At 51.7% G+C, this 27,116-nt stretch overlaps 1 protein-coding gene across 1 annotated transcript in view; it reads left to right on the top strand.

Moving 5' to 3' along the window:
* PTPRA (protein tyrosine phosphatase receptor type A) overlaps positions 1-27,116 on the top strand; it is an 80,856-nt gene that overhangs the window by 8,521 nt on the left and 45,219 nt on the right. Inside the window, exons 2-3 of the mRNA XM_084517762.1 lie at positions 5,638-5,758; positions 18,353-18,448. Of these exons, the coding sequence (XP_084373888.1) occupies positions 18,410-18,448 (39 nt within the window). The 5' untranslated portion in view covers positions 5,638-5,758; positions 18,353-18,409. The remainder of the gene's footprint in view (positions 1-5,637; positions 5,759-18,352; positions 18,449-27,116) is intronic.

The following is a 27,116-nucleotide window of genomic DNA, read 5'->3' as shown; positions in this document are numbered from 1 at the left end:
GAATTTCCAAGCTCTGAGTCGTGCTGGGGTGTTCAGGCGTGCATGAAGCAACAGAGGAGACGCTTACGTGGAATTGACCAAATCCTCTCTGCCTCTGGAGGTTTTAACCTCGTTGAAAGACTTCAATTTTGGTGAAAGCCACCCAGAGGAGTGAAACCCTGCGTCCTCCTGACCCAGAAAGAAAAGAAAACTGAACGGCCCTCTCTAGCAGGGGGAGTTGTGGTGGTGTTTTTCTCGTTAGCTGGGGTAAATGAGCACCCCAGGGCTCTCAGCAGCGTGTGCACAGTGGCTTCCTGGTGTTCGGCAGCCTTGTAAAGGAGCAGAGATTGCCCTTGCCTCTGTCCCAGTGCCAGTTTTCCTCCCGACCCCTTCCCTTTTCCATTTCCAAGTGGCAGAAGCAGCTTGCCCTGCTTGCTGCGGGCGCTCCCTGTGCCTCTCCATCTCCCCCCGTCCCATCCCTGGCTCTTCTCAGGGATGGAGAGGTCGTGCTCCTAGGTTTTAGTACTCATTTTTTATTATTATTGCTTCCTTCAAAGCTTTTAGAGACGGAGTGTGCGTTCGCAGGAGTGTCGGGATGCTTCGTGTTGGCAGGACGCTGCGGTGTGGCTCTTCCAAACCTGAACTTTGGGTATCCTGGCTCCAGCCGGTGGCATCAGGGAGCTCTGTGTGGTCTGTCCACGGATAAATCTTCATAAATCATCATTCAGCACTTCATTTGGGTTGATTGCCACATCATTTAAAGCACGACTGAGTAAATACTGTAAGCATTTATGGGGTCATGGCTTTACGGTGCCTACCTAAAGCCAGGCAGAACGGCCGATTTAGGGCAAACTCCTACATCTGTAGGGTTTTTTTTGTAAGGCCTCAATGTCTCGGGCCCATCCTTTGCATCCAGGACGTTCACATCTCTCGTTGCTCGTCCCTTCTGCCTCCGAGGAGAACATAAGGACGCGTGGGGATGCTGCAGGGGAGCGTGTGTGCCCGGGTGCCTTGGGCTTGTCAGCACGCAGCGAGCGCCGTATGGAAAAGGGTGCTCGTGGATACGGGAAGCAGCCGGGCTGAAGGCAAAGCAGATGGGGCGCACAGACTGAACGAGCCTGTTGAGTTTGTGCTTTATGAATTAGACACGTTATCAGGAGTCATCTGTATTTTTCTTTTTTTTTTTTTCCTCCCTCTTTTCAAACCAGTTCTTCTCGCTTCTCAGCCCGCGGAGCGCTAATGAGGAGCGCGGCGTGAAGCTGGGAGGTTTGTAGGGCACTGCTTGTTTGTGTTGGCGTGGGTTTAATGCTGTGAAACCCGGGCTGACGGCCCCAAATGTCCCCTTTTGGGGCCGCCGGCACCCTCTCGGGAGCGTGCCACCAGCCGTGTGAGCGCCTCCGTGCCATGGGGCGAGGTGCCCGGGGGCATCGTGCTCCCCTGGGTGGTGGCTGGATAAATTCGTGGAAGGGTCCCGTGGCCAAAAGGAGCCCGTGCTGGAGCCTGGGAGGTATTTTGGGGTGAAAAATACCAAAATGCCTCCAGGCAGCGCTGAGCAGAGCCTGGCTCCGGCCTCTCCGCACCTCCCTGCGGGGCTTGGTGGGCACGGAGGGGATCCCAAACCCTCCTCGTCCCCAAAGTGAGCAGCCCCAGCTCTCTCTTGTGCCTGCACGGTGTCAGCCACCCTAACGGGGTGCTGCTGGCTCCTATCAGCGAGTTCATCAAGTCCCTGGGCACAGGGATGCTTCCTTCCTCCTTTTTTATTTCAGGTTCCTCGCTGCTGCCGAAGGGCCGTGGGGCTCGGTTACCTGCCCTGCCTGGTGCCTACGAAGGTTAAACCCCAAATAACCCTTAAAAGGGTGGCTTTGGGGCACAGGCTGCGCTTTCCTTAACCCCCCTGCCTCTTTACAACCTTCATCAGCCAGGATAAAACAGTCGGGACCCTCTCCTCGTGTCAAATTTGACCAGCTTGGCCTCCGCTGCTAGGGCGAGGGAAGAAAAACCTCCGGACCGCTTTATCTGCGGCCGTCCGAAGCTGCAGATAACATTGAGTCACCGCCAAAAGCCTCAAAGCAAAACAGATGCAGAGCTCCTCGTGGCGAAGCGTTAGAGGCACGGGATGAGCAGTGTGGGTCTGGTTTGAACCCAAAACTTTTAATTTTTGCCTGGCGGCTTGGGCAGAGCAAGGTGCCAGGCAAAACTCAGCCCCTGTCCGGGCTGACAACCCCCCACGCGTTTTCATTACAACCTTTCCATTTTTTTCCCCTTTTTATTTTTTTTTTTTAATAGGTCTTTTCCGGCTTGACTCATTCTCGCTGTAATTGTAACCTTTGCTCCTGGGTGGGAAAAACAATTATTTGGCAGGGCATCGGGCTGGGAGTGGGGTTTTGTCGCTGCCTCGCGGCTTGGCGTTTGGCAGGTCGCTTTTTTAGGAGCGTTTTGGGGCTGGAGGTTGTGGTCCTGGTCCTCAGAGGTTAAGAGAGCCGGGCTTATGGCTCCGTAAATTTATAGATTTTATAAATTAGGAGAAAAACGGTGAATCTGGGTGCAGCTGGCATGTTTGGAGACCTGCGTTCTTTACCAGAAATTAATTTTTTTTAAGCTAAGATCAAGCTGGGGTCCCAAGAAACTTTGCTCTTTGAGCAGCCAACGCTGGAACCTCCTGGGGATGCTCCTGGTCGAGGTGTTGTGTCCCCATCCCTTTTTTCACCCTTTTTTTTTTGATATCAATGGGGACCCGAGCCCCTGAGCCAGGCTCTGAGTCTCGCATCCCATTTCGGGGAAGAGGAGGGGACACCAAAGCTTGTAAGGCGCCTTCTTTCTCTTAATTCTTGCATTTAATTGTTCGGGATTGGGCTCAAGAATCTCTCTGTCAATATGGGGAAGCTAAAAATTCAAATAATGGTTGTGGGGATGGGAGCAGAGAGGCCACCAAATTCCACACCAGGGGAACGAGCGGGGTCCTACAGGGAGTTTGGGGACGTTCAGGGGTCTTGGAGACCTGGGGACGGGTCCAGCCCTCTGTAGGGGAATTTGTGTGTATAACCGAGTGAGATTTCACAGCCTGCAGTGCCCGGTTGTTGGATGCAGCTCTGTTTTCTGTCCATTTTCCCCCCTCGCTTCCTCCTTTCACCTTCCCAGATCTCTCGTCGGAGCAAACGCCCGGGACTTTGATTGTTCTGCTCCTTTTCTTTCTGGGATAAATGCGTTTTGTTTGATTTTTTTTCCAAAGCCTGGTTTCCTAGAGCTCTGCAAAACGCTGGCCTTTGAAGGATTTGTTGTAAAAGGCCGGGGAGGGAGTCCTAATTCAGGTGCATCTCATTATCCTTTCCTTCTCTAATTATCTCTTCATCCTTTAAGGACCGACCGAAGCTACAAACGAAGGACGCTAATTTCTGGCTGTGAATGCAGGGTTAATTCTTAAACAAAGCTGCTTCAGAACGGCGTTTTTATGCTTTTTTTTTTAATTTTTAGGGGGAGGAAAGGCGCAGAGCTCCTAAACAAACAGCACCCAAACAAAACGCAGCCTTTGGGCTGTCATTGCCGGTGGATCCCTGCGTGATTTTGCTTTCCCCCAGCCGAGCGGGTGGGTTTGTTGTGAATTCTTGCCCTGCTCTGATTTGATTTTTGATTTTTTTTTTTTATTTTTTGGCAGCCCTGGGAGTTCCTTAAACCTCCTCTGCGAGAGGCTCCCGAGCACGGAGCTGCCTCCGGGCTCCTTTTGGTTTGGTTTCGAGCTTCTGCTTCCAGATCCCTGCCCCGCTCCCTCTGCTGCTGGCTGGGCTGGGGTTGGAGCACCCCGCTGCTTCCCCACCCCAGTTTGAACTGGTCGGACTGGGAACCCAGTCTCTCCCATCACCTTCAGGAGGAACCCAGCTGTATCCGAAACCCTCGCATCTTTTGGGCAGCTTCTTGGCTTTGGAGGCTGGAAAAAATCAAAGCTCAAAAAAAAAAATCAAAGTATTACCCAAGGAAATAGGGGAAAACTCAGCCCTCTGCCTTTCTCTCTCGTTTCTCGTTCGTTTGCCCAGCCCTAATTGGGCTGTGATTGATCACTGGCCGAGCCCCAGCACCCATTTGGGGTTTGGGTGATGGGATTTGGGAGCAGCGGGATGGGAAGGGGTCGCTCTGTGCTGCTGGGATGCTGCGGTTGGGTGGTTTACGCCGCAGGCAGTCCCTCTGAAGTCAACGGGATTTGGAAAGCGTGGAAATCAGCACGGGATCGGGCATTTTCCTAGAAAAATGGGGAATATTTTACGTTGCCTGCATATAAATTGCTTGTAATCAGCCTGCAGAGACACAGTGGGTCCTTCTAATCGCACGGTCACCCCTTGCACTCCCCAAGTTTTTCTCCTTCATGTTTTAAACCCCTGGAAAAATAAATTCATGGGGGGTGTCCGCGGATGCTGGCAGGCTGGGGAGCGTGGCCCCTGCCTGCGGGAGCTGTGGCGAGGAGCTGGGCTCGTTTTCACCCTCTCATTTGGAGGCTCTGGGGTAATTAGAGGGAGCCTGCCCTGCTGCACGGCCGGGCTGGGAGCTGCCGTCAGCAGGCTTGGGTGCCTTGGAGGGGAATGCAAAGCAGTGGGGTGGGCGGCCGGGGACGAGGGAGCAGATGCCGAGCTGCTTCCTGCCTGCGTCTGCAGCATGAGTCCCTTAGGACTTGAGAAATACCAAGAATTGATCTCTCGAGTGCAGGTGGAGGAGCTGCCGTGGCAAAACGTCGCGGTGGAGCGGGGATATTGAGCCCCCAGCTCCGTGCCGGGCACAAGTGGGATTTTGCTGTCTGTAGGTGCTGGATGTGGAGCTCCCTGCACAAAGAGATGTGTTTGGGGCTCACCTGTGCTGCTACAGCTGGGATTGGGGTTAAATTTCACCGGGATTTTTTATATTTATATATATATTTTTTGATATATGTGTGTGCTTATAAAACCGCGTGGCTGAGAAAAATCGCCAGGCCCCATTGACCTCGTTGCCAAGGGGATAATTCGCCCGTCCCTCCAGCAGCTTGACGCAAGAGCTGGTGTTTTCCTGGCCTCCCCGCTGCCGTGCCCACACCTCCAGGAGAGCCGCCTCTGCTCCCTCAGATGGCCCGGGCGATACATCCCTGATTCGGCCCCGGAGCGATTTCCGCGAGCCGAGCGGGGCTTTGAAGGCTCCTCGTTGCTCATCAGCCCTGCAGATGGAAGGGAAAGGGTTTGGCTCCTCTTCCCATCGTGCTGGCTGACCACAGGGGACCGCTCCTGCTCGCAATCCTTGCCTGGAAGAGGGGCTGAGGCCGTGTTCCCGGTGGCACTCCGGGTTCGGATGTGAAATTTGGCGTGGCTGGAGATCTTCCCGGCTGTAGGGCAAGCGTGGTCCTCGTCGTGCTGTCTGTAGGACAGCACAAAGCTGGGTTTAATGAGGTGAGCGGGCAGCCTTAGGCTTGTCCGAGCTGTGCTCTTCAGCTTTTTTCTACCCTCCGTGGCTTCTGCAGGCTGGGGTGCCTCCGGGTGAGCTCATGGACCGGGATCTCCGTGTGCTCGATTCGCGCCCAGCTTGGTAGGATGGTCCCCGTCATTCCCAACCCACCTCCAGCCTTCGGGGCAAGAAAATAAAATAAAATACGAAATAAAACATCCGATCTGTGGGAGCCGGTAATAACGGGGTGCTTCTTTCTTGCAGGGTGCCTTGGGAATAATCATCGGCCTTGCTAAGGATCGGTTGTGTGCCGGTGGGATCCCCAAGCGGAGAGCTTTGGCCGTCTGCTGGGGAGGCGAGCAGCTGGAGGAGCGTCCCTTTTGAGGTAGGGCAGCCACCTTAACGGGGTGCTTTTGGGGTCTCCAGCCTTTTTAGGTTTACGAGCTGGTGGATTCAGAGCTTACAGCATCCGCACGGCGAGGCCTGCGCTCCGTCTTCCCCGCGTTTGAGCTGAACGAGCTGGGTTTGCTTAGCTGGGGGGGTTCCTTTGTTTTGATGCGAGCCTTTTATTAATCCCGTGCTTCATCTTTTATTGAATGAAGACGTTAACTCACGCTGCAAGGTGTGCAGAGCGTGGCGTTGATGTTTGCAGTGTTTTAAAGAGGGTTTTTCTCAAGGCTTTGCTGCTTTGAGCGCACAAACGAGCGTCAAGTGGAAATACGCCGCTCTCTGCCGTCACCTGGGTGCGTAATCCTAGCATCAGGGGGCTAGTTAAGGAGGAGGAAAGAGGAAAAAAAAAACACCTTTTTGATGCAGAGGAGGTCACGGAGGATGAAGGAAGGTTGTGGAGTGCGGAGCGATGTTACCCAGCGTGGTGGCGAGTTAAAAACCGCCCTCCAGCAGGGAGGCTGTGGGCAACTGCTCTGAACGGAGCTCTTCCCGTGGTCTGACTGGAGGAGAACTTTGAGAAATGGTGTTTTACAAAAAAAATCTTGCTGCCAGGTTGCTTGCTGGGGATTTGATGCCAGCCGAAATGGGTTTGATGCTCGGGTTGGGTTTCTGGAGCAGCAAATGGAGATGTGTGTGTGAAACCTGGTGATTTTTACAAACAGGCTCTTTTCTTAAAGCGTTTTTTGTTGCTGGGGCTTTCATGTATGTAGGCTCACGCTGCCCGGGGATGGAGTTTGTATATGTGGTTTGGTATTTCCTTAAAACTTGCACATAGGTTCCTGTTGACGCTGCGAGCTTCGCAAACTTGACCAATTTATGGTTTCGCGCAGAAATTCTTCGAATTCTTTTGCAAACCCGGTGTGATAACCCCTGTTCCAAGCTGAAGGGACTTGCAGCTTTCATGGGGGGACTAAATGCTTCCCTTTGAATCCCCGTGACACTCAGCAGCCCGTTCCAGGTCCGTGAGTGTGTGTGTGTTTGTCCTCAACTGAATTTCGTGTTTTGCTACGTGTATTTTTTCGTCTGCTTGGCTCCCTTTCTGATTTGGGGGAAAAAAATGATTGAGGTCAAGAGCTGAAATAACCCCCCGGGCTTACTGAGAAGTGGCAACTGTCCTAGAAGAGTGGCTTTGGTTCCTGGTGCATGTTTCCTCTGAACCCAGGGAAGGATTAATTACGCTCCATGAGGCTAAAGTGAGAGGTATGGAAGAAAATTGCCCGCAATACCCACCCTTAATAGCCTCAGATGTGTTTTATACTTATTTTTTTCGATGTATAAAATGTATAGAACCCTTTTTAGAGAAGCGAGAGCCTGAGGATGCTCAAGTATCTCTCAAAACACTATGGGTTGTATCGTAATGCAGTGCCTGTGTGCTCTGCTACCTGCTCTCAGGCAGCAGCTTTCTCAGAAGACGCGCTCTGGATGTGCCTATCGAGGCCTCTCGGTGGTTTGGGGAGGAAAATTGGAAAAGCTGGACTCACACAGAGACGAGATGCTTCGGGAAGGGCTGCGTGGTTAGGCTGGCCAGCACAAAGTCTCGGAGAAATAACTGGTGTGTGTGGGAGGTTTGTGGCGAAGCCAGGCACGGATGTGATGTTGGCTGGAGCTGAGCAGCGCGGAGCCATGAGTAGACCAACAGCACTTTCAATCCTTGGTGAGAACCTTCTGAACGAGGTGCAGGACAAGTTGCTGGCTCTTTTTGTCAGCCCTTCCAGCACTGTCACGTTTATTCCAGCTCAGATTTCCCGTGGGGTGTGAAGCTGGCAGCCCAGGCAGTGTGTGTCTGCAGAGCGCGGGTAAGATTTTAGAGGCTGGATGTGAAACCTAAGGGGTTCTGTGTTGGAAACCTTGGGCTCCCAGATATCTTCGTGCTCCCTTCTTCTGGAAGCTCCTCGGTAGAGATCTTGGGGCTCTCATGGTTCCTGAAACAGCTCTTTTGATTGCTCTTCTGCTCTCACATCATCAGGAGCAGTGCCCCTCACCTCCTGGCTGTGGCTCCCGTGGCAGGTGTTGCTGGAGCTCCTGTCTCCATCAGAACTGTGTTTCCCTGGTGGGTGAGCTACTGGAGAAGGAGGAGAACAGGGTTAAAAAGTGTTGCATGAAGAGTGCAATATTAAATCTAATCCTTTGATCAAACACAGGTTTGTGGTAGCAGGGCAAGGTCGAGATTCTTCAAAACATTGATCTGAAAAAACATTAATCTGAACTTTCCTCCCCCAAAAGAAGGATGATTAAATCAATCTCTCTGGGCTGTGCACGAGCTCAGTTCCCCACTTGCAAACAACCACAGGCAGCAGAACCCAAACCACGACGTGAGCAGAGGAAGGAGGGCAGGGGATGGAAACAGCCCCACGGCACCGCTGCCTCCCCCTCGGTGCACGGGGATCCCTCATCTGCCTGGGCTGCTGGCAGCACCTCCAAGACATGCTCACTTTTCCAAAATAATGGCTTTCCAACATCCCAACAGCTTTATAAGAAGGGTGAGGGGGAAATACTGGGGCATAAGCGAGCATTGTTCGGGGTTTTCGCTCCGTGCCGCGGTGCCGCTCTCCTGCTCCAGGCCGGGCTCTTCTCCTCCCTGAGCCTGGGGCCACCAGGCTTACATAAACAGTTGTGTTTAGAGAAATCGAGCGCATTGTTCAAAAACACTGTGGTATTTCAGTGTTGTGCTAGCCCAGAGGATGTGGCAGGGAGGCAGCTTCGTAGGAAATCGAGCTTTCAGAATCGGCGGCGAAGGCGAGCTGCGGGTCGGAAGCTGCGTTTTTAGGATCGGTGCCAGCAGACGTTTCTTGGAAACCCTTCCGCGTGCAGCAGGGCTGGAGGTCTTGATTTGAACTCGAGATGATAAACCACTGAGGTTTTGGCAGGGCAGCGTTGTTTGGATGCCTTGTTCTTGGCCTTTCTTGTTCGGTATATAGGTGAAAGCCCTGCCCGGGCTGGCTCAGAAACTTCCGTCCGAGTTCGCAGCAAACAATTTTCCACTGAATAAGGAAGTTTTTTTTTTCGTCAGTGAAACGTCTCTGGTTTTTTGGATGGAATTCTCCAGCCCTTTGGCAACACCCAGGCTATTTTTCTGAATCAGACCTACCCTCTAGGGGCATATTTTTTCTTCAAGCTGCCGTTCTTCTGCGTCTGTGCTCTCCGACGCGTAGTCTGGCTGCACATTTCCTTGGCCCATAAGGGAAAACAGTCGTGTGGGTCACCTGCCTGTCTGCACCTCGTGTCCTTCATCTGAATAGAAAATGTTTTTTTTGTTGTAGTTGGTGGTATTTTATTTTATTTTTTTCTGGTAAATCTCTTCTTTTGGGCAGAGAGCAGGGAATGGATATGTAATATCTTGACCAGATCCAGCACTGATGTTTTTTTCCCCCTTCAGCAGGAATCCTTCAGCACTGTTGCAATGGAAGTAACACTGACCACTACTATTTGCCTTTAAATTCCCCCAAATTATCCTCAATTTCTGATCACGTAGAGATTTAGAGCCTTGCAACGTGGCAAGATGCAGAGGTAGCAGGGGGAACTCGCTCGTGGCCGCTCCTGGAGGCGAGTTACCCGCTTGCCCCTTTGGGCACGTCCTCGTGCAGAGAGCAGCAATGCTCAGAGGTTTGGTTTTGGCTCCCCCAGAAGCTGGAGGAATATTTGAAGAATTAATGGAAAAGGGACAAATGGCAAATAGCCTTCAGCCTGGGTAAGACTTCTCTTGGTCCCTTTTTTTGTACTGACTTCTCAGAATCCTGTCCTTCAGTTTATCAGATCTTAAAATTTAGATGCAGAAGGGGGAAGAAAAATCTCTTCCTCACTGCAAGGGCTGATTTAGCATCTTTGAAACCCCCACAAGAGCAATTTGTCTGAATACCTTGAGGAGTGCAGAGAGCTGAGCCTAGCTGAGCTTGGATGGAGCTCCCCCATATCAGCAAGAAGCAGTGGGAGCAGAAATCTTTTTTTTTTTTCCAGTGACTGCACGGGCTAAGAAGGGAAATTTCCCGAAGGTTTGGCGTCCTCACTAACTTCTGCTCTCCGAGGAGGCCCTGAGAAAAGGCAGTTGTGCTGGGAAGCTGGTAAGGGCAGGCAAGTAGGTGCACGCACCGGCACGCATACCCACGTAGACATGCACAATGCTCTCCCAAATAGCCTACAACCTGAGAAAACGGAGATAAAATCAAAAGACAACCGACGTTAATTACGCTTTCAAGGCAATTGGAAATTGGAAAAATGCTGGGTTGAAATCCTGTGGGTTTTGTGTCCTCCCAGCGAGGTTTCTGGTGCTGAGCGTGGGGAGGAAGCCTTGGTGGCTGCGGTCGCTGGTGTTGTCGGTGGAGACTATCACCTCGTGTTGGGGTCAGATGATGACAGCTTTTGGGTTAGGGATGACACAGATGCTACCACCAAAACACAGTTATCATCTTCTTGTGTCAAATTCCGCCTTACACCACTTGGCTGCTCGCTGGATGTGTGCTTTCAGGGTGGAGGAAGCCTCCCCTTGCTCTTTAAACTGCACGACACAAGTTTGGATTCAATATAAGCTTGGCTTTAGATTAAAAACCAACAAGGAATCGTTCTGAAATACAACTGAACTTCTTCCACCCACACACTTTTCCGTTTCTTCCCCTTCCCACAAGATCTGCCCTGCATTTTGTGTTTTGGACAACGGGGAGATGGCTAGCCTAACTTTGCACGCTGAACAAGCTTCCCAAAAGAGCCCTTAGAAAAATCATAGAATTATTAAGGTTGGAAAAGACCTTCAAGGTTATCTGGTCCAACCAAGAAGGCACGTCCTGAGAAGTCTTGGATGGCCTGGTGCTTTACAGAGGAATAGGGATGTGACCAAACTCTTCCAAATGCCAGATGTTGGACACCCGGGGTTTACAGGTGAGCTGGTGTGGAGTATGTGAATTAGAAATCCATCGTGATGGGTCAGAGCCTTGCTTCCTGCGGTGTGAATTTGAGAAACAAAAGGAACAGCCGGGTGTAAAGAACCCAAGTCTTCGGGGAGATGACAAAATACATGAGAAGCTGTGTGGGACAGATCTTCTTGCCATGCCCTTCTGTGCTAGTGTGATCTGAGGCCAGGAGCTGGCTTCACAATTTTTCCTGAAGTCATGTTGTGTTGAAGTACCATCGAACGTGAAATTGTACCAGGCATTTTCTGCTTTGTTGGTTTGAGCATTCATTCAGGATTTTATTTACCAGTAGAAGCACGTGGTACTGTTCAGAAGATAACACACGCTTGGTTTTTTATCCCTTAAGCTGGAAGATCTTCCTTCAAAGAATCATAAATAAAACAAGACAGCACCTCGTAACAGATATTAAGGGGATTTTTTTTTAAAAAAATCTGCTTTGGTATAGTTTTTTCCTCTGGCATCTTCACTTGGGTTCTGCAATCAGTAATGCTGAGGAGGTTTTGTGGAAAGATGCAGGAGTTGATATGACTTCCCCAAGGGTGAGAACTTCAAGAGCTGGGACACGAACGCTAATCTCATTAACTCCGGCTCCACACTTCACCATGAGATAATTATTCTGTTTGATTAATCCACTCCATGCCTCTAAAGCCATAATGCTCCGTATGCATTGAGGAATCCTGCAGCAAGTCCACATCTGAGCATCGAGGAGCTGTCTGCTACCCCTGGCACCTTTCTGCTTGCACTAAACTTGAGTACACATATGTGTGTGTTAGCCTTGGCTGGCCTTAGTCTCATCTGATCACCAGAGCTGAAAAACTCTGTGTGTTGCTCATTCTTCATCCTTTTCACATAGAAAATAAATGAGAATTTAAAAATAGTGAGTAAAATGTTGTGTTCTTGCAGCTTAGTTCCTGCGGATACAAGAGTGGGAAGGGTGCGCCTCTTGTGTTTATCAGCCCGCTGTCCCAAGTAGCCTTCGAAACCATTGAGCAACTGCAGCCACGCTTGAGAAACCTCGAAATCTTCCAATCTTGCAAGTGCCATGAGAACTGAGTAGCACAGAGGTTGGGTGGAGAGCTCATTGTGTTTCCCAGGCTCGGCAGAAGGTCTGCAGTGTGAACTTACCGCTTACCTGCCACCAGGGAATCACAGAATCAGGTTGGAAAAGACCAAATCCAGACATAACTTCAACAAATCCACATTTGGATCGTGCAGGATGACACCAACCTCCTGGCTGAGGTCGTGGTGCTCCCGGAGCCATGTGTGATACTGGACAGTCATTCTGCCCCTCTTACCCTCTTGTACCTATCTTGGCTTCATCTCTGCTCGCACGTGCTTCCAGGCAGCAGCAGATTTACTGACAGTCACTCACAAATCCAAAGCGGTGAGTAAATGCTGTCAGTGCCCCGCGGCTGGAGACCCCGGAGTATCTAATGCATCACATTGCGAGCTGTGAAATTGAGAATTCAGCCCAACTTTAATGCTTTCGCATCGTAAGCGGCAGAACTAATGCAGCTCAGCATACTAATGAGGGAGGGATTTATCGGAAAGTGCAGAGCTGGTAGGGAAATGGCAATGCTCAACGTTGCCCTAGGAACATTTCTGGGAGGCTCATCTCGCCCTCAGACCGTGTGGTGCAAGCAGTGGAAGGAGCATTGCCAGCAGCACGGCCCCCAGAGGGAATCCGGCTTCAGGAGAAAAAACCCAACTTGATGACTTTCAGGGAAATGGCCCAGAAAATAAAATCCCGTGTATAATTTATAAAAGATCTTAAGTACGGAAAGAGGAGTGGTTGATGTGGAACTGATTGTTCTTCCTGGGCAGAAAGTGGAGATGAAACTGAGAAGAGACCCAAGCCTGTGGTTTACCTCTGGGACAAGAAAGATGCCAACAGCTTATGTTAGCATTTAGGTGGTGCAAAAATATTGGTAGTTCTGCTTTGGAGAACCCCTTCCTTCTTCAGTCCTGTGTATCAGAGTCACTGTCATCCATTACCTTTAATTGGAAAATGTCAATCTTACTGAATGTGTCATTTTTAACTTTCTCTACAATTGGTAGAAAAGCGTTTAGAGTTAAAAAAAAGGGTTTAGGGCTAAAAGCAGGTATTAGTGTTTACCTGGAAATATTGACTGGGGCTTTGAGGTGCAAGATGTTTTTCCCAACCCCCCTGGGCAGCCTGTCCCAGTGCTCTGTCACCCTCACCGTGAAGAAGTTCTTTCATGTGTTGGTGCAGAACTGCCTGGGCGCCATTTTGTGGCCATTGCCCCTCGTCCTGCCCTCACAAACCACTGAAAAGAGGTTGACCAAACCCTTCTGTCTCCCACACTTCAGATATTGGTAAACATTGATGAGATCCCCTCTCAGTCTTCTCTTCTCCAGGCTGAACAGCCCCAGGCCTCTCAGCCTTTCCTCACAGGGAAGATGCTCCAGGCCCCGTACCATCTTTGTGGCCCTCCACTGGCCTTTCTCCAGGAGATCCCTGTCTTTTTTTTGTACTGGGGAGCACAGGAGTGATAATAACAGCCAAATTCCTTGTATCCTAAATGTTTTTTTTTTCTGCCTGAACAGAGGCTTGGATGGAAGGCCTCCGACAGGGACCAAGGCTTTAGTTTAGGTTGAGCAATGCGCCTCTACCAAGCAGCACACACACATTCTGCTTTAATTGCTTCACGTCTCCCCATCCAGCTTAATTGGTTTCCACCGAGAACGTGAAATTCCTGCCGGACAGCATCGTGCTGGATCCGGAGCAGAGCGTTGACACGACGTTGATGGGGAAGACGAAGGCTTGGAAGAGCCCGATGGGGAAATTACAGCGAACGAGGCCTGTTGGCAACCAGCTCCCAGCTCCGAGTCCTCCGTGGCACAATGCTCTCTACAATTATAGCAGCTTTCCCGGGTCAGGAAACGAATGCTGTGACTGCTGTATTCCTGTGTGTGATATTTATGACACACAATGTTATCTTTGTAATTGTTACGTATGCTTTTATGTAGCGCAATTAGGGTGGGACCGAGGTTAATGCTAATGTTAATGGTTTTCGTGTTCCTAATTTAGCCTCTGAATGCTTTCGTTCGGTAGGGAGTGAGTAACAAAAATTATTCATGCTATTGTACTGCTGTCACATCTGTGGTGCAGGGAGATGGCTACTGCACAGCCCAGATCGCCCAAGTCTTGGATTTGCCTGCTGAAAATCTCCTTTACTTGAGTTTTGGGGACTTAAGCCACGCTGGGAAGTCCTCTGGGTCTTAACAGATGGACGTGCTCTGAAACCAAACCCTGGGCTTTGGGGGATGTCTGTCTGGATGGACTTCAACCCAACTGAGACATAGGAAATATTTATGATGTACTTGTTTGGAGAAGCTCACCTCTGACTTGGCTTCACCTGAAAGTGCTCTTTTTCTGAGATGTAAGTTATCCTGGAATTTCTTGGAAGTGTCTGGAAACGAGTGCAAAGTCCATGGGTATGTGGCTATAGGGCTCTTTTTTTCCCCCATGAACTTCTGTAAGTTGGAATGTATCTGAGTACAGTTTTTTTTAGAAAATACCAAACTCGAAAAATCCCCAAATACCAGAAAATAGTCAAAAATATCAAGATTTTTAATACCTCTATATACTTCTTTTGTTTCATGACTACTCCTAAGATAATTTTGCTCACCAAAGTTAGACAGAGAGGAATGCCGTGCTTCCTAAGTGCAGGTTAGGATACGCAGAAAATGGGAAAAAACAAAGATAGGAGACTGAGTTATTTTATTTATTCTATTGTGGCTGAAGGTGAGGGGTTGCTGTGGTCTTTAGGACTGGGTCTGTGCTGCTGCTGCTGGACCTTGTGGGGCCATTCTGCTGCAGCTTTTTGGGGAGGTAAGAGGTTACTGGAGTCCTCAGCCTCCTAACGGCTTGAAATGCATCTTCTTGCACCAAATTAAAGTTAAAATTGCATCCAGGACCAGGTGTTTTTCTACAAACTGAATTTTTGCAGCCATTTTCTCCAGCATTAGCGGAAGAAACTCACACAGCCATTTTGCTGAGAATCAAACTTTGCTTTTCCTTTTTTTTTTTTTTTAAATGATGCGCTCCGTTCACAAATAACCAGCTTGTTTGCTGAAAACCTTTTGCTTTTCCTACAACCAGACCCAAACGGCTGCGCTCGGGAAGCACCAGAGGGTTGGCTCAATTGTGAAAGAAAAAGCTTCTGAGCTTGCTCTTCGTTGTGTACTTGCTCACTTCTGGCCTCCAAGTCTTTCACAAAGCTGAGAAGCATCCCATGGGACTGGAGCTGTCCTGGGGTGGTGGATTGAATGACTTAAGTATCTTTTTTTGGTCCGATTTGCGACTGGAGCTTTAATTTATTGCCTCCTCTGTAAGCCACAGATATGTTTGTCATTTGCAATTACATGGTAGGGGAAAAAAAAAAAAAAAAAGAGCTTTATTTGGATTTTTAATTCATTCTTTCTCTTCGCCTTGGCGTTTGTTGCAGTGAAAGCTTTTCATGAGGCTTATGGCGAGAGCCGGGCTGCAATAGCTGCTCACATGGCCACAATGCTGCAAGCCCAAGGATAAGAAGGGGTTTTATGGCTTTGTAGAGACCGATTAATGCAACTTTCACCCAAGTCGATTTTGTAGGTCGAATATTTTGAAATTGTAGCTTCTTTAATCCCGTATACCATCCTCCTAGTTTATTTTTTAAACCTGAAATGCAGCCTACAGGAGCTGAGCTTCAGCTCCTCTTCCAAAGAGGCAGGGGGGCATCATCCGAAGCCAGGGGCATCCCCCGCTGCCCCTAACCCCGGAGGTGATGCTGGCAGCTGGGCTTGGCGTGCATGTGGGGGATCACCACATACCTCAACGCAGCAAAAAGCCCGCTTGCTTAGCGTTTAACTCGACCTTAAATTGCTGACACTGGGATTTCCATCCACGTGCAGCAGTTTCTTTTACTGAACCGGATCTGGTAGATTAAATGCTCGTTTTCAGAGGGGGGTGGGGGAAAATTGTGGTGCAAATCCGGTTTGGGATTTCGGTGACAAAATACTTTAACCAAATTTAGCGGGGTTTCATGCGGGGATGGAACCCGTCAGTCTCTCCGAAGGGCAGCGAGCTGAGCATTGCCTGGGTGGTTTCTGTATAAAATACTTGAAGGTTATGCGTTGTTCACATGAAGTGCAATCTTCTGTTTACCCAAAAGCTTTATTTTTACAGGGCTCTGTTGTTCCACAGGCTGGTGCTGCCAACGGCAGCTTTGACTCGGTGATGGTTTCGGGCAGACGCGATGCCAGCCTCTGCTGGAGAAGGTGGCTCATCCGCGGTGTGGTGGGGGCGTAGGCTCGCTGTGTGGAGTGGCTGGGCTGCGAAAGAGTGGAAAAAATGAGATTGTTCATGAATATTTTATTTTTTTTAAGCGTACCCTTCCGATTGCTTCTGTAGTTTCCGTCTGCGCGAAAATAACGTGTGCCAACGTCAACCGTGGCGGAAACGGGAAAGGTGTAGTGGGAGAAAGAGAAGATCTCTTCTCTTGGCCAGTGCTCCGTCAGCTTAATAATATTTTGAGCAGGGAGAGCACCACACTGTGCCCTGGGGGGGCATGGATTTCCTTTCTGCCCCCTCGAGTTGTTGGGGGAAGACTGACGCCGGCATGGCTTCAACACCCTCCCATTCGCCCTGTGCAAACTCATCCTGCTCCGATTGCACAGAGCACGAGGACAGCACCAGAAATCTGTTTTCCTGCCCCCCAGGGACCTGGAAATCATTTATTTTAGTTTTAAAGGCAAATCTCGTCTTCCAACATCTCGTCAGACTTCAGCCCCGAAACGCGCCGGTCTCCTGGCAGCGCCGGGTTTCCAGTAGGCACGTAGTTAATCACCACGGTGCGGCTGAAGGGAAAGCCTCCGCTCATAAAAAGAGTGGGAAATAAATCAAGTTTTGCATAAATCTCTTGATTTATGCCACAGTGTGGTGGTGGCGCTGGAAAAATCCAAAGGTAATGGGAGCAGGAGCAGCAGCGCTGGGTTATAGTTAAAGTTTGCCTTTTTTTTTTTTTTCCCAAAGAGGGAAAACTGAGTGTGAAGTGGTAATGGTGGAGTCCACGCACCTCTATCAAGCCTTGAATGCGTTTCACCAAATATTTTCATGGTGGATTGAGATTGGAGAGGGTGCTGGAGCTTGAGCAACACCCCCAGGTTCCCGTGCGAGGGGTGGCAAACTGGATTCCTGGGCTGCAGGAATTCAATCGGGTCGGGTCAAACCCTCTGCTTAAAACCCATCCTGCGGGCAGAAGGGAGGTGGAGACGCCAAAATTCAGGAGGAGCTTTGCTGCACGGCGCTGGAAAGCTGCTGGAAAGCCCAAACGGATGGGTTCAGTAGGCGTTTTGGGTTCGGGTCATGCGGGAACACCGTCCTTCCTCTCGCTGCCTGCCTCCCCTCCTCGCCGGGCCCTATTTATTATTTCACTCGGGTTATGACTTCCTCGTCGGCGCACGGGGGTGTGGGAGGTGGGGGGGGGAAGGAAACGACACTTGCTTTCTTTGCAGGAGGCTCGGAAGAGCTGCAGATTAAAGGCTGGGTGCTAGCGGAGGCGCTGAAATTCCTGCAGGTACGGGGTAACCCGAGACCCGGCCTTCGGGGCGCGGCGCAGGAGCGCTGCGGAAGATTGCAACCCGGCCAGTTTTGCTTTGTAACGTAACACACCATGGAAAAAAAAGAGCCTGGCGGTTTATTTTTTTTTTTAAAACCTTTTCTTATTTTTTTTTTTTTTTTTTAGCTGCGGCAGGGCGGCACCGGGCGCTCCCCGGCCCTGGTTCCTGCAGGGGAACGCGCGCTGGGAGCCTGGAGGGAACCGCGCTTTGTTTGCTCAGTCGCAGAGCCCTGGTTCCTTTCTCCCGGTCGCAACGGAGCAGGAAACGGGCTGCTTGTTCCCTGGGCCTGCCCGCTTTGCTCCACAGCCCTCTGGCACCAGCTCCCTCCTCGCTGGGTCCTGCCGGGAAGGGCTCCAGCTCCGCCGTCCCTGCGCCTCTCCCCGCGTTTCTCCTATACGGCACCGAGCCGGAGCTTTCGCTCGCCTACCTGGCTCTGCCTCTTGCTCCTTCACCTTTTTCTCCATTCTCCCCAGATTAAAATCAAGCAACCAACCACCCCTCGCCTGTTTTTTTCTTTAAATATCCTTATATAAATGATATAAAAGGTGGCCGGCACACCCACCGGCTTCCGTTTCGCTTTTGCCCGGCGCTGCTTGTGCTCGGGGTGCCTCGAAGCAAGCATTTTGTGCCGGGCCGTGGCAGCATGAGCAGACTCTCAATGTGACATTCAGAGCTTGAAAACGCTGCAAACAGCTTTCCGACAATAGCTGGTGTTGTTCAAAGGGCGGCATAAATAATCGAGAGGGTTTTGTTGGGGTTGTTGTGTTGTGGTTTTTTTTTTTTTGCGAGGAGAAGAAAATCTCCCCGGGCTTGCCTGCGAGGCAGCAGTCTGTTTGCATTTACAGGGCCGTGAAAATGTTGTTTCGAGGGGAATCTGAGGCAAAGGGTGAAATCAAAAGGAAGGGACTGTCGTTATCTGGAAGGTTTTCAGCATCCGGGTGCGGGGATGTCTTGTAGGGGACGGAACCTCTCTTTTCTTGCATATGCTTTGTTTTTTTTTGCAGTGATTTACACAGAATAAAATCACTCCTCATCCAGTTACGGCAGCACGGGCTGGCTTTATGGCACGAGCTCTAACAGATGATGAGACACCCAGGAAGGTAGGGTCACTGGTCGCTCAGGTTAGCTGAAACCTCTGGAGGTCTCTGGCCCAGCCTCCTGCTCAGAGCGGGGTCACGCTGGGCCGTGCTGCTCACGTGTGTGGCTCTTGAAAACCTCCAAGGCTGGAGATTTCCCAGCCTCGCTGGGCAACCTGATGCCCTGCTTGACTGAACTCATGGTGCTGAAGTTTCTCTCTGTAGTTTGAACATCTCTCACTTCATCTCACATCCATTTTCTCGTGTCCTCCTACCACAAACTCTGGTGCAGAGCCTGGCTCATCCTTGGCCTTGGAGGTGCAGGAAAGCTGCTGAATTCCCAGCTTGGTGCTGGGGAAGAAGGGACAAACGTATCTTGGTGCAGCCAGCAGGCACCTGATGTTTCTTCTCCTCATCTTTCCATTCACCTGTGCTCCATCCTGCCTTCGATATGTTCGTAGATCAAAAGTGGGCAAAATGGGTTTCTGTCTTCATTTAATCCATGCCATTTTCTCCTGGTTGAGGCTGGGATAAGCCACAACGCTTTCTCAGCTCAGAATTGACTCAATTAGTATTCTGTGTGAGCTCTAAGAAATAAAAAGTAGCCACCCTGTATTTGTTGAAGAAGCTACCAACAATCTGGACGAATTTGGTTGGACCCCATGATTTCTCGAGGTCCCTTCCAGCCCCTCCAGCTCTGTGATTCTGGGGATTAGCAATCGGGTTGCATTCAGCCTCAGTCATTAGCCCACGTTTGGTGATTAGCAAATTCTCAAAAAATCAATAACAAATACGCCTTTCTAACATATTTTTGCTTCCACTCTTGACCTGCATTGCTGCTGATGCAGCCAGGAGGTGACCAGATGCTGCTGCATCCTTTGGCACCGAGACATCTTTCTGGGGCCGTGGCCTGAGTATTGGGCAGAGAACTGCTGAAATCATTATTTTCAATATGATGTCGAGTATTTATCTGTTCTTTCTTGTAATATTTTTTAAAAAAGTTAAGAACGGGAGCATTAGAGCAGCTTATTTCTTGGGAATTTCTCCAGCACTATGGAAAGAACAGACCAAAACACATTTCTTTTGTGCACCGAGCACGTGTGCTGAGGAAAAAGCTTTTGCGCTTCCTTTAGGCTCAAACCAGCTCCCGCCTCGTCTCTTAAAATTACTTATTTGACCAAAAAAAAAAAGACAGAAATCATTAATAAAAAGAGAAACCCTTCTGAAACTGAAAGGAGAAGGCTGCGGCCGTGCCCACGCTCGGCCCGACACGTGCCGCGGGTAAGAATGAGGCCGGCGGTTTTGTCCCCGCGCTGGATTAGGCACAGTTGCCACTGGTTACCTCGGCGGCTCCTTTCTGGCAGCTCTGCCTTTCAGCCTGCCTCTCTTTTTCTCTCCAAAAGCAGCACCGAGCCCGGGGAAGGCAGCGGGAGCCCAGCGGGGCGACGAGGACGTGCCTGGAGCTGGCGTCCCCGCGGGGATGTGCTGTGGGGTCCCCGGCACCGTGCACAGGAGGTTTTTCCCTCTGGGCTCAGCTTTAGGGTGAAGTTTTCATCCCTTTACCTACGTGACTTATAAATAATACCAATAGCAGCCTTTTCGGGCCGTGCACGAAGTGGAGCAGTTGGGTTTTAGCCCTACTACGTGCGCAGGCACTTGTTGGTCCTAGAGCAGCTGAATGTGGATTTGATGGGACCCAAAAGCAGCTGGGGGGCAGTTTTCTGCTCCGAGCCTCCCTGGGGCACCCATCCATGTGGCTCCTGTTGGTTTTGGTGCTTTTATGCAGAGTACATGGGATAAGGCTGCAAAATCTCTCCTCTACAGCAGCTCTGGGGTGGTGACTGCGTGGCACAGCCTGTCCCCGTGTCTCTGTCCATGTGCAAGTCCCTGGCTGCCTCTGCTCAAAAAGCAGCTGTGTCAGGGAGAATAATTCGGATGGGGAAGGAAAAGGGCAGGATCACACCCAGCACCCCGTGCCTCCGTGCTCTGCAGCAGCTCTTGGGTTATTCCCCTCCTGAAAACAGCCTGAGCGTGGGGACCCCAAACCCAAGCTCTTGGTGTGCTCTGATAAAAGCAGTTTTAAGGGGTGATGGGGTCTCGGGGGGGCACGGCCAGCTCCTGGCATACCCCGAGCTCCTGTGTGAGGTGATTCGGACAGGGATTTGATCCCACAGCGAGACACCATCACCTCTTCTTCCATCCCAGCAGCCTTTCAAAAGGAGGAGCCGATAAATGCCCAGGTAGCGTGGCCGTGGGCAGTGTTCAAACACCACGGGGGAAATTCAGGGGTACAGAAGCACCAAGAGGAATCATTTCCCAAGCCATCCCGTGCAACACGCAGCGGGATCCCCCCTGCGTGCCCCAAAAGCAGAAGAGGATTTTGTTTTTTTTTGTGTTTTTTTTTTTTTTTTTTGTCTGCGTCGCGGTGGAAAAATCAAAGCCGTGGCTGGGGGAACTTGTGGTCTGACTATCCAGTTGGGCAAGCTCGGCTCTCCCTGCCATTTAAATACACTCGCCCAGAATTTTAATCGTGCCCGTCTCCATAACTACGTTTTAACTCTTTAGGGGCACGCAGGGTTTCCGAGCCACTGCCGCTGCTGTTTAAACCACCCAGCCTCGGAGGTTGGGTCATTTAAATCCATTCAATGTGGATTTCAATCCATTGAATGGATTTAAATGGCCCAACACATTTAAATGTAACACGTTTAAAAGTATTAGTTCTGTATTTTTGGGGTTTTCTGGCACTTGCATGCTCAGGAGCATGGCAGTGTCCGAAGTTTAATCGGAATAAATAAAACACGGAGCGAATTTGTTGTGGATATTAACGATGTTGGAGTTGCTCAGAGCAGGGAAAACGCCGCTGGAAATAGTTACGGGAGGAAAAAGGATGAAATCATCTCAAGTTTCAAGTACCTGTGAAAGAGAAGGGGCTGTCTCGGATGTTTTTGTTGTGGCGTTGTGGGACCGTGAGCGCGTTTAGCCGCAGCTGGGGCTGCTGCAAAACCTGTGCTGGGGGCTTTGCTGCTCGCTTCCGTCAGCTCTCCGATTGTCTGAGCAGCAGGGAAAGTTTCCATGGTTTCTACCTCGTTTTAATCGACGGGATTTAGGGTGGTAAGGAAAGGAATAGAGCAGGGATAAAACAACATGGTAGCGGAGCCAGAAAAAGGAACTCAGCCTCTCCTTTTTGCTGGGAGCCTGTCCTGCTCGCAGCACGTACCCACCCTAAATGGATCTGTTCTTTTTTCCTTAGGGCTGCGGAGATTTTTTGGGGGGAAGAACAGTTACGTGAGAGCTAGATTTAGCTGCCTTGCTGTTCTCTTAAAGCTTGTTGCAGGTGCTGGTGGGCTGGAGACATCCCGCTGCCGAGCCTCGGCCAGCATTCCGGGCACCGAGGGCCTGCCCAGCATGTGATCTGCAGGAAGAAGTTTCAGTTCCTCGTAGCACAAAAAAAAAAAAAAAGGATGATACAGGGGGAAAATAACCCCTGCCCCAGAGCTGTGCCAGCACAGCCTGCCCCATGCAAAGCACCTCGTGCCTCCCGCCTGCCTCCCTCCGCGTGCTCGGCAGGAGGAGCCTCCAGGTGGGCTGGCAACGTCGTTGTGCAACTTCACATGGAAATGAAGACAAAATTATCTCCAGGGTGGTGTTGGCCACGGAGAGAAAGGAAAGGGGGAGGTGGTTGTACACGAGGAGTGCTGGTAACCCGGGCTCTGCGCTGGTGGCACAGGTTTAACCCAAAAGCGACCAGGAGTCGCATGGGTTTTGTCCTGCCATCCCCAGCACCTCGCCAATGAATTTCTCCAGCAAAACTCCTGTGGCTTGCACAAAAAGAGCCAGGTTTCGGGTTTCTGGCCCTCTGGAGACCCCCTGGGTATCTGTGCTGTTCGGTGGGTGCGTGCCCAACCTCTCCAATTCCCTCCACCCTCAAAGCCGCAGCAGAGCCAACGTTGGGACTGGGGACAGGGTCGGTTCCGTGTGCTCCCGGAGTTACCCGGAGGGAAAGCCCTGTCACGGGGGGCGTGTTTCAAGCCAGTTATAAATAAACACCAGCAAAACCAACTGGTGATGGTTCCTTGTCCTATAAAAAGCTGGCGGATGCACTCAAAAACCACAGTTTATTTTGACAGTGGCTCTAAAATTGGAGCCCGATGGTCAAGCCCGGAGGTGGAAATCTTCCCTTAACGCCCCGAAATTGTAGGGTGCGAGTGCCAGGAGTGGAAACCCTGCTTCCTTTGGCCTCGGCTGCTGTGGCTTAATTTTTTTTTTCACTGTTCCAGCTTGCCTTTCTCTCCAACCTTTGCTCTGCACCACCACAACCTGCTGAGGGATCCGTCCGTCATTCGATGGGAGCGGGATGCCACGGAGGTGCTAAGGGGGGACCCCAATCAGCACCGATAACGGGGATAAAAGATGCCATGTGAAACCCTTCTCCCAGCATAAAAAGGTGCTGGGGAACTCGGGCATTTACGACAGCCCTAAAGGAGCCCTTGTTTTCAGAGCAGCTTTTCCCCAAGCTCTGAACTTGTGACCCAAAGGAGGGCAGCAAAACGTCCCGGCCGCGCCAACGCCGTATTTATAGCCGGGGCTCAGCAACCCGTCTGCACAGAGGGACGAAGCACATCCTATGGCAGCTTATACCCATTTTTAGAAATCTGGCTGGAGTTTTCTTTCTCCAGGCGGCTTCCTGAAAGGCCGCTCGGCTTCCCTGCCCCGCTCCCTGCGTGCGAGAGGCTGCAGGAAATCACGGGAAGGGCTGAAAGCGCCGCCGGGCGAGCTGCGGGGCCGCAGGGACCCGCCGAAAACGCGCACTCCAGCGGCTGTGCCTCTGTGTGGCAGTCCGTGGGGTGGGCTTTGACGAAAGGACGGGGATGTTTTAGGAGGGGAACCTTTAGAAATGCTCGAATTTGCTGGCTCCTGGACCCTGGAAAGCCACAAACTTTTTGCAGAGCAGGTTTCCGTCGTGGCGCCGGGGATTTGGGAGCGACGCTGCAGCCTTGGCCGTGTCAGCCCGGTGTGTGTGTGGCAGGAGCAGCCCACGTTCTCGCTTCGTCGGGAACAGGAATCCCTGAATTCGAGAGCTGGCAGGGAAACAGCCAGCTGGGGCCGTGGGATTTTCCTCCAAAACATTTGGGGAATTGAGGGGTGAGAGGCACAGCCGTTGGTTTGGCGAGCTCATGCGCTCCAAAACCTTCCTGGAAAGGGAACCAGCACGGAGCCACGGGCAGGAGCTGTGGACAGGGAGCTGACTGAGTCATGTGCGTTTTTATTTTTCCTTCCTAAGTATTTATGTTCGTTAAGGAGCTCTCAAGAGGAAGAGGAATTAAAAGGTTGCAAACGTTTGAGCTAGAAACGAGAGCTCGGCGGCTGCGCCGCGCGTTGCCCTCTGCGCGAGGCTCTCATCAGCCCTAACACCCGTGGCACAGAGCTCAGGGGCACCGTGCCACCCCAAAATGTGTTTGGGTAGGGTCACAGCTCATCTGTGTATCTGCCAGTACCCAAACTGGGTGCTAGCACCTCTCTTTTATGGCTGGGCCATCTCCCTGGGACCTGGCCCTTGGGTTCCGTGGCCACCCCTGCGGTGCCTTTGGTTTTCCCAGCCCTCCCAGCCACATCGCTTCAATTTATAGACGATGCCCTTTTCCTAAAGCTTTGCTGGGTCTCCTGGAGGGCTCTCCTGGTGTTTACCAAAATCCCTGAGAAGGAACGAGGTCGGAATTTGGCCAGCAGCAGGAGGGGCCCGCTGTGTGCTGCTGCGCCGGGCATCGGAGCTGGGCAGCGTCCGTAGGAGCGGCGCCGGGAGGCAACGAAACGGGGCTGAGCAAACACGAGGGCACCATTTCGGCGTCCACACGCAGGTCTGGCGAGGAAAGGAAAGCAGGAATCTTTGCCCAGAATATTGGAAACGGTCTCGTTAGGCACAGAGCCTTTGCTTCAGGTATTTGTTCCCCCCTCCCTCGCTCAGGGCGCGGAATGGAGATTTGGAGGCTCGAGCCCTGGGGCTTTATCTCGGGGTGTGGCGGTGCTGCAGCCTCTTATCAGGTGTGTGGCGGCGAGCCGAACGGCTCAAACAAAACCCTCGCCCAGAAGTTTGGGTGCCCCTTCCATATAATTCTGGGTGCCAGCCGCTGGGTTAAGGTGTTCGGTCAGAGCTCGCTGTCTGCCCCTTCTTAATTCCAGGTGGGATGCACCCACAGCGAGCGTGGCTCCAGGAAAAGTACCCAAAAAAGCGATTTTTGGAGAGGTTTATTAAGGGCTTGCTGGGGGAGGGAAGCCCTAGGGCGGGTGAGGACAGCTGGGTGGAGATGAAATACCAGGGGGGGGACGGACGGCAGGGCTGGCACCCAAGCGAAGGCGGCTGCGCGGCGGCTGCTGTGCTTGGAAGCGTGGTAAAGATTTAAAGATTTACCTCCCGCCAGCTGCCAGCTCGTTGGGGCGTCGGGGAGGCAGCCAGGCGCTTTCTTCCCTTCCCTCCCCATCGCTCGTTCGGCTCTGCCATGCTTTGTGCTCGGCTGGAAGGAGAAAAATCACCTGGCAGAGCCGCGAGGAGTCCCGGCGCTCGCTGCGGTCGTGCCTGCGCGGTTCCAGCTCCTGCACGGGAAACATGCAGGTGTCCAGGTACAGAAATACCTGCTGGGGGGTTGTCTGTTGTGTTTTTTTTATCATTATTATTATTATTTTTACCAGAAAGGGCAGCAATTGTTTGCCAGGCATTGCCGTGGCGGGTTGGGGCGGCGGCGGAGGGGGGCCGGGAGCTCAGCCCTGGGAGGGGCTGGCCCCAGGTCTCCAGGTTGGGCTCTTTTAGAAGCAATTAAATAAATTGTTCATGATGGAAACAAAACCCAGCTGGTTTTATGCTTTAAGGGGCTCTGAGGAATCATTTTATCGGACCTGTCTTTTGAAATCTCACTGTATTCCTCTCCGAGGAGCTCCCAGCTGATGGTGCGGGCAGCGCCTGTTTCGTGTTTGCCTTTTTTGCACCAATTTGTTTTGGAAAGTCTCCAGGAAAACCCTTTTGTATGGATCTTCGGCTCAGCTGCCATCCGGAGCTAACGTGCTGGGGGCAAACCCAAGCTGATTGTCACCCAGGGGTGGGGAGAAGAGCTGTCCGAGTGCCTGACACTGCTGCTGTGCCCAGGGATTTTGTGCCTGGGGGGTTTGGGAAGCTCCAGCGGTCAGGGTGCTGCTGCTGGATCGTGCCAGGAGCCGTAGCACTGCGTGGAGAGGCAGAGATGAGTAAAGATGGGGAAAAAATAATAAAAAAAAGCCCCACTTCCAGCCTGCCACATCCCTGTCCTTTTAGGATTTCCCTACTCTGAGGCAGCCCTTGCTTTCGCATCCCCACAATAACCCGTTGCTGCTCCTGCTTCCTTTGCCGCGGGTCGGTTGGGGTTTGCTCGCTGTCTCCGTGGGATTTTGTCACATTTGCAGCCTGCAGGGTCTCGGGGCTGTGCCCTGCCTCTGTACCTTGGACGTTCAGCTGCTGGGTGCCCCAAAACCATCCTCTGATATTTATCCCATCAAAGCGGCGAAGGGATGTGATAGTGCAGGAACGCCGAGGCTGAAAGCCTTTAAAAACCTTTCACTCGGGCTTCCCTTCCTTTGCTGCTTTGGTGTTTAGGCCCCGTTATTCTCTGAAAATTCAGCATTTGGTATTTTTTAAGCACTTCTAGCAGCGGGTCAGTGCTCGGGGCTCTTCTGCAGCGTGTTCTGTAGCCAGGCAGAGCGCCAGCACAACTGTCAGAGGAAACGCTCCTGGCTGCATCCCGGAGAACAGCCCGAGCTCGGGTTCCCTCTGAAGTGAGAGCGAGCCCGAGTCCCCCAGGTAGGATTTTTCCTCGTAACCATCCCATTTGGCTACTGAATTGGTGAGAGGTTCTGGCAGGGACATGGAAGGAGCTGAGGAGCTGCCCTGGTGCCGGCCGGGCAGGAGCAGAGCCACCCTGGGCAGCTCCCATCCTGCTGGGGATGCCTTGCTCCTCTGGGGCAGGTCAGATAATTAAAGCACCGCAGGTTTGAGCCTCCTACCCTTTATTATTTTCCTTGCACATCGGTGTTTGCGCCCCGGTGGTTCATTTTTCGGGCAGCCTCTCCCTGTCTCCATCCATAAATCAGCCGGTGGGGGCTCAGGGGAGATCTGTAGGAAGGGGAATTCAGGCTTCAGGCAGTGCCAGCGATCCCTGCAGGTCTCCTGCCCCTTTTTTGGGGAAATGGCAGGTTGCAGACACGCTCGGCGCATCAAAACCAGCATAACCACACCTGATTTACGCCCAGATTGCCCTGATTTATGTGCGTTGATTAAACCACGCGCGGAGAGAAGCGGCTCTGCCTTCAACCTGAGCGCAAAGCTGCCCACACCACGCTACGAAGCATCCAAAATTTGGATTTTTTTTTACCAAAACGTTCATTCCTATGTTGGTTTGCCCCCAAAACCCTGGCAGCACGAAGGGGCGAGCGGCAGGAAGAACTCACAGCGGGAGGCAGGAGGATGAAAGCTCCCTGCACCGGGATCCGTAGGGATTAGGGGCAGCTCCGATTTCCCTGGAAACACTTGGCTTGCAGGTGGATTACCCCGGCGGTGGGATTTGCTCTGTCTAGCCAACTAATACCTGGCTTACCGCTCCCTTAATTATTTTAATAAGCAGCCCGAGATCCGTAAGCCGCCTTTGTCAGCCCCGGATGAGCGGGGAGCAGA

Source organism: Aythya ferina (genome assembly GCF_964211825.1).
Source record: "Aythya ferina genome assembly, chromosome: 4".
NCBI lineage: Eukaryota > Metazoa > Chordata > Aves > Anseriformes > Anatidae > Aythya > Aythya ferina.
The sequence above is the reverse complement of the archived record's forward strand: the minus strand, read 5'-3'. Positions and strand labels throughout refer to the sequence as shown.